This window comes from Pelophylax lessonae (assembly GCF_965119305.1).
Source record: "Pelophylax lessonae genome assembly, chromosome: 6".
Taxonomy (NCBI): domain Eukaryota; kingdom Metazoa; phylum Chordata; class Amphibia; order Anura; family Ranidae; genus Pelophylax; species Pelophylax lessonae.
The window spans coordinates 68,828,577-68,840,761 of NC_138773.1; the positions used below are offsets into that span (position 1 = coordinate 68,828,577).

Consider the following 12,185-nt stretch of genomic DNA (forward strand, 5'->3'; position numbering starts at 1 on the left):
GCGCTCGCTCCCCAGAGCCTCACAGGCTAGCGACGTACCCATACGTCACTTTGCCTGTGAGGGGCTGACCGCCGCAGTATATGTACTTGCGGCGGTCGGCAAGTGGTTAAAGTACGCCTGTCATGTAAACAAGAAAGGGGCAGCAGCCACTGTTTCTGAAAATGCTGGTTGCCTGACTGTTATGCAAACCTAGACGCATCAATATTATTTTGAGTCGGACCTGGAATAAGCAGATCAGGAGACAAAGAAGTCCTCATCTACATATTTGTTCCACATCAGTGAACCTCGGTATTTCAGCCAGGTAACTGGCATTTTCTAAAGGAGAGATCAGCCATAGATATGCTTTTTGCTTGCTGGGACCTATTAAAGTATAACTTAAGGCAACATTTTTGTTTTTTAGTTTTGGATAAAGTGGAGAGGGATGAGAACCCCTGTCAGTTTTTATTGCTGTCTGTGCCCCCATATCATCCTCTCTATTTGTCCTGTTTACCATTATCATTGAAAGCGAAAGTAAAGAAAAACACAAATATTGGGTTGTCCCCAGAAAAGTAATAGAGGGAAAATCTTCCAATGGGAACACTAGTCCTGGTGACCTGGGAGTCCCCAAGAAATTCCCTGAATTTGCAGGGATTTTCTCTCACTTCCTGTTCGGCTATGGGACAGGAAGTGAAGGCAAATCTCTGAAATGGGACACAGATGGCAAAATTTTTTTTACGGGTTTTAACCCTCTCTTGCTCTATCTAAAATGAAAGAAAAAGTTTTGCCTATAGTTCTACTTTAAATTCTGTTAAGCGTAGTGCACTGGCATTGCTTGTTGTCTTATGTATTCCTTATGTAGAGCCAAACTGGGATAACACTACTTTACATTTATTACATGTTCACAATCACATAGCAGAAATGTAAAAACTATATTTAAAAATTGCTAGTTTCCTTTTTCCCTTCACAAAAAGCTTACATTGTTTTTACCTTCTATGTAATGTTAAAGTGTTACTAAACCTGGAAGCCTGCAGTCACTATATCTGGCCTCCCCAGGACCCTGCATTCACTATATCTGGCCTCCCCAGGAGCCTGCATTCACTATATCTGGCCTCCCCAGGAGCCTGCATTCACTATATCTGATCTACCCAGGACCCTGCATTCACTATATCTGGTCTCCCCAGGAGCCTGCATTCACTATATCTGGCCTCCCCAGGACCCTGCATTCACTATATCTGGTCTCCCCAGGAGCCTGCATTCACTATATCTGGCCTCCCCAGGAGCCTGCATTCACTATATCTGATCTACCCAGGACCCTGCATTCACTATATCTGGTCTACCACAGAACATGGAAATGTAACTATTTTAGTAAATATAAACTGCTACATTCTCATTTTCTCATCAGCAGTATATAGCAGTCTTGTAACTTCTGTCACTGTCTGGTTAAAGCTTGTAGTATGAGTTTTCATTCTCCTCTGACTGTCCTATTAGGCTGCAGGACCCCTGACCCTCTGTCTGGACAGTGCTGATTGGCCCTGTGCTGATCACATGCACTCTCCCAAGAAAAAAAAAAACCTCTAGCAACACACGCCAAACTGTGCAGCTTGTCCCCTAGCCTCTTAGCCTCTGTACTATCCAGAGATGGATTAGGAACAATAGAAGGGGAGGATCAGAGAAGACAGGCTCAAACAGCCTTTTTTACACAATGCAGAGGATTAACCCCTTTGGTTCCACAGTGAGTACAACAAGCATGCTTTACTGCATATGCACACTGGTTTTACTGTTGTGGGTTTAGTAACACTTTAGGGAAAGGGCTGCGGAGTTGTTGATCATATTTAACCCTGTCTGTGCAGTGCTGGCAGATTGTCATTATCCGTTGTAAACTAGATGGGCATAATAGCGGTCCTAACAAATATCCTAAGGCTGGCCATACACGGTGCCATTTTCTTTCCTGCAACCACGAGTTGCAGAATTTGCACGATTCCCCCATTAACACAGACCGTGCTGACAGGGGAATCCCTCCTGCTAAGCAATTGTCTGCTCCTAACGGGGGGGGAGCCATCCCCGCCGGGAGAAGACCGTGATCATTTCTAGCGGCTATAGCGGCCTCTAGCACTATTCACAAGGGAACCCGTCAGGCTGATTGTACCCAGGTCGATCAACTCAGTGCATTCAGCCTGCCCATTATTGGTTTGAATCTTGGCCAATTCCTGTTGAACCGGCTGAGATTCGAACCATGTATGGCTGGCCTAAGGCTTTGGTGGTACATTGTATGGTTGTCCCTGACCCTACGTATGTCCCCTAATTGCACATTTCAAGCTATTCTGAATAATAGAAGCTGCCTATAGCATCCTATATATAAACCTGCTCAAAAGAAACTAGAAAAGTAAAAAATATCTAATTATTTTTGGGAATGGTGTGTTAATGGAAACAAAACATATACTGGGGAGTTCTCAAACTGGACTGCAAAAGTGGAGATAAACTTTAATGGAATTTACAGTTCAATCACTGGTTAATGGCTGATCCATCCCCGCTTGGGGCCAGCAGAGGGCAGCAAAGGCAATGTGTTTAGCCATGCACAGTGTAAATACCGCAGCAAGGTGACAGCGGATGATGTGAACACAAACGGTTTACTTTACTAACAATGTGACACGGTTATTACAAAAAATGTGACAAACAGCTGTACACCCATCGTGTAACCCCATCCTAGAATTCTGTATCTTCCCCAGCTCGCTTTTTTAGAGGCTAAAGAGCAACACTAACCCACAAATCAACTTTATTTAGATTCCTCCTACTATGTATTTCCACTAAGCAGCTGCTGCAACAACCTACATTGATATTTATATGACATTTGTGCACGTTTGCTGCTTTTTTCATGACCATATTTTATAATAGTTTTGTAGATCCCCCCTGACGTAGCTATCTTTATACAGGAGAGGGGGAGGGGTTTTCTCAGCTAAGCACACTCTCCTACATGCATACCTGTGCTAGTGCAGATGGATTCCATGGGGGAGTTTGCTTTAAATATTAAACATTTATTAAATAGTGTTTTTGGTTTATGGTGTTCAGATGCAGTGAAGATCTACCTTAAGCTTTTCATCAAGTATTACTGTACTGCAACAATGCACTTCATTAATTCCTTTTTGTTTTAGTGATCTTGGAACACAGCTGCGCTGGTGACCCTGGAACACAACTGATGGTGACCCTGGAACACAACTGATGGTGACCCTGGAACGCAACGGATGGTGACCCTGGAATATAGCTGATGGTGACCCAGGGACACAACTGATGGTGACCCTGGAACACAACGGATGATGACCCTGGAATATAGCTGATGGTGACCCAGGGACACAACTGCTGGTGACCCAGGGACACAACTGCGCTGGTGACCCTGGAACACAGCTGCACTGGTAACCCTGGAACACAGCTGCGCTGGTGACCCTGGAACACAACTGATGGTGACCCTGGAACACAACTGATGGTGACCCTGGAATATAGCTGATGGTGACCCTGGAATATAGCTGATGGTGACCCTGGAACACAACTGATGGTGACCCTGGAACACAACGGATGGTGACCCTGGAATATAGCTGATGGTGACCCAGGGACACAACTGATGGTGACCCTGGAACACAACTGATGGTGACCCTGGAACACAACTGCTGGTGACCCTGGAACACAACTGCTGGTGACCCTGGAACACAACTGCTGGTGACCCCCCTCAAACTCCCTATTGCTGCCCGCTACATACAGTAAGCCTGTCATAAAATGCCTGTACTTACTAAGAAGTTTCTGACGACCACCAATCAGATTTAGATCTGCCTTCGATCGCACAATCCAATTGGTGATGCAAGAAGCAAAGAAAGGAAGTTACATGCCACAGACAAGAAATATGCTGCTACTGCCCACTGGCTTTGGGTGGACCGGTGTGTGCTTTTGAGCGCTGCGAATTACAGAGAGCTCAAATAATGGTCCATTAAGTGAACTTTATGATTTCAACAGAGCTGCAGCATTTGCTAAAAGACTTTAACAGCTTATTAACAACTTAACTTGCTGCCTGGAATTGCCCTTTATAGAGCAATAATTATGTGAGTTGGAGCTCATAAACAATTGGTTTCACTGAACTCATTTCAGATCCTTAATAGCAAGTGCCAGAGGCACGTACCAGGTGTGCCAATCATCCAATCACAGCTCAATGGACCGATATCTTTGCAAAAGATATGATAACAATTCCTCCAATAATTACCTCAAATGCTGCCAGGTCATCAAAATCCACAGAGCAGGCCGGCTCCCCCTCGGATGGGTATCCCATATCATACAGCTGCATATCCAGGTCTACAAAAAAGAAAAACGTGAAATTAGTCTAAAGCAGTCAACAGGGTAATGTAAAGGCTCACTTTACCCTTGTAATAAAATGTACCAGGGGCCCCCAGTAGTTTTAAAACTCTGAGCAGCTTCATAAATTGGTGCTTAGTTTAAATGCCATACCTGTAAGCCAATAGAGGCTCCCCCACAGCCTGGCCGAAAAACTCCCATTGTAAGAGATTCCTCCTGTATTGAATTGTTTTGTAACTGTACTGTCTGCCCTCATGTTGTAAAGCGCTGCGCAAACTGTTGGCGCTATATAAATCCTGTATAATAATATTAATTAGTCCCAGTCCTACCTAAGACACCCCCAGCTTTACAAAAATGAGCGCTGGAGCGCTCCACCCTTCAAAATCTGTGCAGTTCAGCCCCAGCAGCGGAGCTCTGAGCCGCTGCAAAAATGGAAGAGAGAGTGGACTGCACATGTGGGAGGAGTACGCTCATTTCTGTACCAGCTCAGTCAGATCATGTGCAGTAACCCGCATTTTCTACACCAGATCATCCCAGGGAACATTGAAAAAATTGATTTTTGTAAAATCTTACCGTAAAATCCTTTTCTCTTAGCTCATTGACAGACGTAGTCCTCGGTGATTCAACACCCTCGGGTTATGCTGCCCTCTACAGGAGTAGGACTAGACAGGAAAGAAAACGTTCTGGCCACACCCTAGGGGCAGTCCCAGAGGGTATATCCTCTCACTTCCTGCTCTAGCAAATCAGTTACGTCACAAAGCAGTGTTTAGAGAATTTAACCCAACCCAACTCAAAAACAGAGGGGCGGGTACTACGTCTGTCAATGAGCTAAGAGAAAAGGATTTTACGGTAAGATTTTACAAAAATCCATTTTTCTCTATCGCTCATTGACAGACGTAGTCCTCGGTGATTCAACACCCTCGGGACGTCCCAAAGCAGTACCACAAATGAGGGGTGGGAAAATGGAAATCAAATCCAATCTAGAAGGCCCAACCGGTGCCAACTAGAAGTTTACAATGCTCATCCTCAATGATGAGACTCAACAGAAATTTTTCAACAGAAAAAAACCCCCGAGGTAGACCACCGGTCTCCTCAAATTGCGGCCTGCAAAACCTTGCGGCCAAATGAGGCATCCGCCGATGCCATCACATCAATCTTATAAAATTTTGTAAAGGTATGTACCGACGACCAGGTGGCCGCCTGGACCACTGACGCCTGATGGCGATAGGCCCAGGAAGTACTGAACGCTCGAGTGAAGTGCGCCCTAACAGGGAACGGAGGATTCCGACCCTTATTAGAATAAGCCTGTACCACCGTCTGACTGATCCATGTAGATATGGTCGCGGCAGACACAGGCAACCCCCTTCAAGGGCTATCCGTGATCACAAAAAGTGAGTCCGTCTTACGAAAACAAGTTCGTAGTAGTCAAGTGTATCCTTCTGAACCCCATCCAAGGAGTGTAATGCAAACTCCCAAGGATGGCTAGTCTTAGGACACGGGGAAGGTAACACAATACTTTTATTCAGATGAAAAACTCTGAAAACCACTTTAGGAAGGAAGGATGGATTCGGAAGAAGAACCACCTTATCCCTATGAACCACCAGATATGGGGAACGACAAGATAATGCGGCCAGTTCTGACACCCTGCGTGCAGAAGTAATGGCCACCAAGAAGGCCACCTTCTGGGATAATGTAAGCAAGGGAATCTCCCTAATATCTTCAAAGAGAAGTTTCTGAAGAACCGACCACACTAAATTAAGATCCCAGTCGGTAAGGGTGCGCGCACTGGCGGAGTCAGATGTCGCACCCCCTGGATGAAATTCCGCACCAAGGAATGATTAGCCAAAGGTTTCTTGAAAGAAGATTGCTAACGCCGAAAACCTGACCCTTGATCGTTTCTGCTCAACCCCTTGTTGCAGACAGACCAAAATTCGGGTCACCGAATAGGTATGTGGGGGAAATCCAATAGATTCACACCATGCAATATAAGACTTCCATGTGCTGGAAGTCGCTTTCCTTGCTTTAACTGGAGGTAGGAATAACTGAAGCTGACACTCCCTTGTCCTTCAGTACCTGGGTCTCAATGGCCAGGCCATTAAGCCAGCGACTGTAAAGCAAGATGGAAGATCGGTCCCTGAGACCGCAAATCCTCCCTGAGAGGAAGTCTCCAAGGAGCGTCCGCGACTAGCCTCACCAAGTCGGCGTACCAGGCTCGACGAGGTCAGTCCGGAATTTCCAGAATAACTGGAATTCCCTCCACCTCTATCCTGCGAAGAAGTTCCCGCAGCAACTTGAGAGGATGGAAGGCATGCCGTAGCTGATACTGCCCCCACGGGGCGATCAGCGTTTCTGCTGCGTCCGCTAGAGGATCGCGGCGCGAGCTACAAACCTCCGCACCTTCCCGTTAAGCCAAGGTGCCAACAGATCCACATCCGGGATGTCCCAATGAAGGGACAGCTAGTGAAAAACCTCTGGATGAAGAGGCCATATGCGATTGGATCCGAATCGGGCTGCTCTAGAGCTGCTCGATCCAGTAAATCAGACAAAATCTGATCGCTCTCAGTTCCGATACCCTTATTGGTAATCTGGATACTATCGGAAGAAATGACTTCCCCTGGTTGAGCATCGGAGACTTCCTGGTCCGCTCGCTCAACCGGATCCGATTGTCCAGGGAATCGGAATTCTGATTCCATTAAAAAAGAATCTCCTTCAGGAGAATTCGGGTATGAGACTGGGTATACGGTACTGCCTCTAAGAAGGCCACCATCAGTCCCAGCCAATTGACGGACAGCAACATCCGAATCGTTGACTGAACCTTCTGGAGTTTCTCCGCAAGGAGAAACTCTCTTGCCCAGGATGTATCCAACCTTAGGCCCAGATAGTTCAGTCTCCTGGTGGGAACCAGGGATGATCTTTGGGAAAGCGAAAAAACGCTGATGTCCTGCGATGATGGGGATATAAAGATAGGCCTCCTAAATGTCTATGGACGCCAGGAAATCCCCCTGATGCAGGGAGGCCACCACTGTACGGATGGACTCTATTTCTTCCCAAGTCCAGATTTGGACGCACCTTGCCCTCTTTGCTGGGCATTGTGAATAGGTTCGAATAGAACCCCTGAAACCGTTCAATGTTAGAAGGGAAGAATCGCACCCGTGGAAGTGATCGAAACTCGATCCTGTGTCCTCCAGAAACCGGTGAAGACATCCCCCCCACCCCAGAGATGGGTAGGGGCGCATCAGGCTGTATCTTCAGGCTTGGCTGAGCCGGACTTTTTGTTTAGCCGACCAGCGCCCTTTGAAACCCCTCTAAAGGGGCTTTGGAGGGTTTCGCCTTATCGCCCGCCCTCGCGGAACGAACAACTCTTTATGAGCAGAAAAGGAAGGTCCTCGTTAATTACGAGGTCCTTTTATCCTAACAGTCTGTGGCAAGACAGTAGGTGGTACCGTCTATCCTATAAAGAGGAATTCCTCAAACGGATAGCACCTAGCCATGCGTTTGGAAATAACAGGGGTTCGTTTCAAAACGACCCCATTTGGGTAAAGGAAAATCCTTCGCCCTTTTGGTAGGCTAACAAGTACCAAAAAAGAATTTCAGTCTCAGCTACCTCTGCCGGTGTAACCTCAAGACTAAAGGTTTCCCGGACGGACACAACTAGTGCATCCACCACTCTTGTGCTATGGCGGAGGCAGAAACGTGCTCCTCACTGCTGAGGAGATCTTACCTGAGACAACAGCCCCTGAAGTATCTGATAAACAATAGGGGTAGGCGGGGGTCGCTTCTTGACCCCCGTCCCTGACAGGCCACCTCCACCCGGGATACCAAAGACTCCAAAACTGCCGATAATGCATTAAAAACAAGTGGGGTACTGGAGGGTCCTGCGGCCACCTTGAGGGGATCAGGTGGGGATACCTATGCGGCAGGGTCAATGATTATACAAGACACTTGCCAGCGACAAAAAATGACAAAGTAAAAAACTTTTTTTTTTTTTTTTGTGTCCCCCAGTCGCAACAGCGCCCCTCAGTGTTACCTGCCTTTTTGGACCCGAGAGAGAGAGAGAGGGAGAGAGAGAGAGACCCCAAGGCTCATCCCTGATGCACAGAAGTTTTCATCAGCTTGCTCAGTGCTTGTCTTGTTACAGACAGGAAGTCTTTGGCCCTATTTCCTGGGTAAAGGAGGCGGCTCCGCCCCTTAACACGCCTGCTGGCGCCTCCCCCTGGCTCCATGAGGTGTTTGAGTCACCTCAAACATGGCCGCCCCCATGCTGGAGACACGAGGCTACACCAAAATGGCGGCCTCGTGCGATCTACCAGACAATGGCGGCGGCCTGAACAGAATAGCGGCATGTCTGCAGAAGGATCTTGGCCTCACAACCCTTCACCCTCATGGTGGTCAGCGTGGTCGGCGGTACCGGACCCTGGCGGGCCGTATGCGGTCCTTGGCCGTCGGGAGGCATCTGCTTAGCTGGAGGAATGATCTGGAATGCAGTATACATGTATAGACATCGCCCTGTGGCTTCTGACAGGTAGGATACCTTATACTAATCACAGTAAAGTTCTAGTACTGCCACTGACTACAATCGTTTTCACATTTTTACAATTAGATTGTCAGCTCCCAAACCAAGCCTCCTGGCTTCTTGTACACAAAAATCACACTCAATTAGGGGGATCTGTGACATGTTATAGGATAGAGGGGAACCTCTCGCTTCCTGCTCTAGCAAATCAGTTTTTTTCTGTCTAGTTAGGAGTAAGGACCTAGATACCTTGCTGAGATCTTCGGTCCCTAGGGTGTGGCCAGAACGTTTTCTTTCCTGTCTAGTCCTACTCCTGTAGAGGGCAGCATAACCCGAGGGTGTTGAATCACCGAGGACTACGTCTGTCAATGAGCGATAGAGAAACCATGTTTTCTACATGCGCATTGCATTAAAACACTACCTGCCTGCATTTTAATGGCTATAACGCATATTAATGCAACATACCACAACTGAAAGTCAAGCTATATTGAGCTGTATTTTGACTAGTGATTGATCTATATAGTTTTTTTATTGCCGATACTGATATTTTGGTCATCGGATATCGGCCGATATTTTCTGACATTTAAAAAAATGTATTTTTTTTCCCCCCACAGGTACTCTGGTGGAGGGATCTGGGGTCTAAAAGACCCCAAATCCCTCCTCTGCACTTAAAAGCATTCCAAACGCCAAGTTTGGCTGTTTTGAATGCTTGCATTTTTTTTTTAATTTGCTGCCGAATACCCGTAAGTGATGTCATGACATCACTTCCAGGTTTTTTACATGGAGACCCGATCAGAGCCGAATGCTGCTTTGATCGCATCTTCTCTTTGGCCGCCGTGCAGGTAGGATGGCCGGGTCTCCTGGTGGGACAGGAGACCCGGGCGAGCCGCAGAAGGCGGCAGGGCGTCCCCTCCCGCTCCTTGTAATGACAGCGGAGCGGCTTCTCAGCCGCATCGGTTGTCATTACAAGACAGCCAACCGTCAGCTATGGACGCCGGTACCAGGGTGATGCCTCTGGCTGCAGGCATCACTCCGGTACAGCACTTTCCCGAAATATCAGCAAGATTGGTAACCTCAGCCGATTCTAAAATATATCGGGGAAAGTGCATATCGGCCCCTGATATATCGGCAATACCAATAATCGGTCGATCCCTATTTTTGACCCTTCCAGGGACTTGTCACTACACAACAGATAACATGAACACGCATGCCGATGTGCATAAAAATGCAGCAGAAAGCGGTTCACATGAAAATGCATGTTAAATGCAGATCAACGCACATCTATTGGTCCTTTCACACCATATTGCTTGTGAAAACTCACTCCAACACATCAAAAATGCAAGTGTGATGATGTACATTTAATATGCATTGCATTTTTATGGCATGCTTTTCATGTCATCCATTGTGAAGTATGGAAGGGTCAAAATACTAACATTTTTTATTCTCTTTACTTTTAGATGTATTGAATTTTTATGCGCTCATGGGCGTTAAAATGCAGACGGATTGCATTTTAATCCAACGCATATGTATACAACATTGTAGTGTGACGAGGCACATAGAAAACGATTGTTTTCTAGGGGACCTTGCTGGGATCCGTTTTGGTAGATCACTGTATGTAATGTGAATCAGCCCTAAAGCTGAGGAGGCGCCCAAAGTGTGGTACATCCTAGATCCTAGGCAGCAAGGGGTTGATATCTTACAATGGGAGTTTTTTGGCCAGCCTGTGGAGAAGATTCTAATCATTGGCACATAATCTTGGCTACATAAATCCAATTTAATGGATTTAAAAAGGTAGTAACTGTATTGGTGTACTTACTTTTTCCATGGGACATATCTGCATTTTGGTTTCTTTACATCAGCATCTCAACATTTTTAAGCCAGAGGAGCCCTTGAAATAATTTTCAGGTCTCAGGAAACTCTTCCAAAAACCAACTCCTTGGTGGTTAGTTGGAAAAATGCCCCCAACGTTGAAGGGTCAGAATGCTACCTTTACATGCAGCTAAGGCTCCATGTACACGGGACGTTAGAAAAAACGTCCTGCAAAGCTATTTCTGACGCCGGGAAAAAGCAGCTATTAACCGTGCTTTCAGTAGCTTTTTCCATTTGTGTTATTGCACGTTTGGCCACGTTGCTTTTAGCAGCGTTTTTCTGCCTCCATTCAAAATCAATGGTTCCCTATGGGAGCCTATTGATTTGAATGGAAGTCACACCGCAAGTCGGATCCGACTTGCGGCGCGACCTGCACTGTGAGAATCTTGAGGGGGAACTCCACGCCAAAAATGGGAAAAAAACTGCTTGGGGTTCCCCCCCAGGTTCCAAACCAGGCCCTTCGGGTCCGGTATGGAATTTGAGGGTAGCCCCACGCCGAAAAAACGGCGTGGGGTCCCCCCCGAAATCCATACCAGACCCTTATTCGAGCATGCAGCCCGGCAGGCCAGGAAAGGGGAGGGGACGAGCGAGCGGCCCCACCCCCCCTGGACCACACCAGGCCACATGCCCTCAACATGGGGGGGTGTTAGTGCTTTGGGGCAGGGGGAGCTCTGCACCCCCCACCTCAAAGCACCTTGCCCCCAAAAGGGCCTCATCCCCACAACCCTGGCCGGTGGTTGTGGGGGTCTGCGGGCAGGGGGCTCATCGGAATCTGGAAGCCCCCTTTAACAAGGGGGTCCCCCAGATCCCGGACCCCCTTCCTATGTGAATGGGTATGGGGTACACTGTACCCCTACTCATTCACCACATAAAAGGCAGTGTATGGAAAGAACGACAGGAGACGTTTTGGAAAATGTATTAAAAATCTTCATCCGGCTCGTCTTGTCTTCTCCTCTCCGGGGTCTTCTGCTCTTTTGCTGTCCGCTCTTCTTGTGTTCTCCTCTCCGGGGTCTTCTGCTCTTTTGCTGTCCGCCCTTCTGCTGTCCTCTCTTCTTTTCTTCTCCTCTCCGGTTTTCTGCTCTTTTGCTGTTGGCTATTCTTCTTCCTCCGATCCTCCTCCGACGACATCTCCGGTGATTATGCCGGTCTCCGGTCTCTGCAGCTTATTATATAGCCATTAGGGGCGTGGGCCCCGATGACGTCATCGGGAGGTCCCGCCCCCTCATGTCACAGATGACGTCATCTGTGACATGAGGGGGCGGGGCCTCCCGATGACGTCATCGGGGGCCACGCCACTAATGGCTATATAATAAGCTGCAGAGACCGGAGACTGGCATAATCACCGGAGACGTCGTCGGAGGAGGACCGGAGGAAGAAGAAGACCCGACAGCAAAAGAGCAGAAGACCGGAGAGGAGAAGAGAGGACAGCAGAAGAACAGAAGCCCCCCGGAGAGGAGAAGACAAGAAGAGCGGACAGCAGAAGACCCCCGGAGAG

At 47.6% G+C, this 12,185-nt stretch overlaps 1 protein-coding gene across 1 annotated transcript in view; it reads right to left on the minus strand.

Annotated features, from left to right (window-relative positions):
• Positions 1-12,185, minus strand: part of RAB11FIP3 (RAB11 family interacting protein 3) — a 174,676-nt gene that overhangs the window by 77,740 nt on the left and 84,751 nt on the right. The window contains exon 7 of the mRNA XM_082261081.1: positions 4,223-4,311. Within this exon, the coding sequence (XP_082117207.1) occupies positions 4,223-4,311 (89 nt within the window). The remainder of the gene's footprint in view (positions 1-4,222; positions 4,312-12,185) is intronic.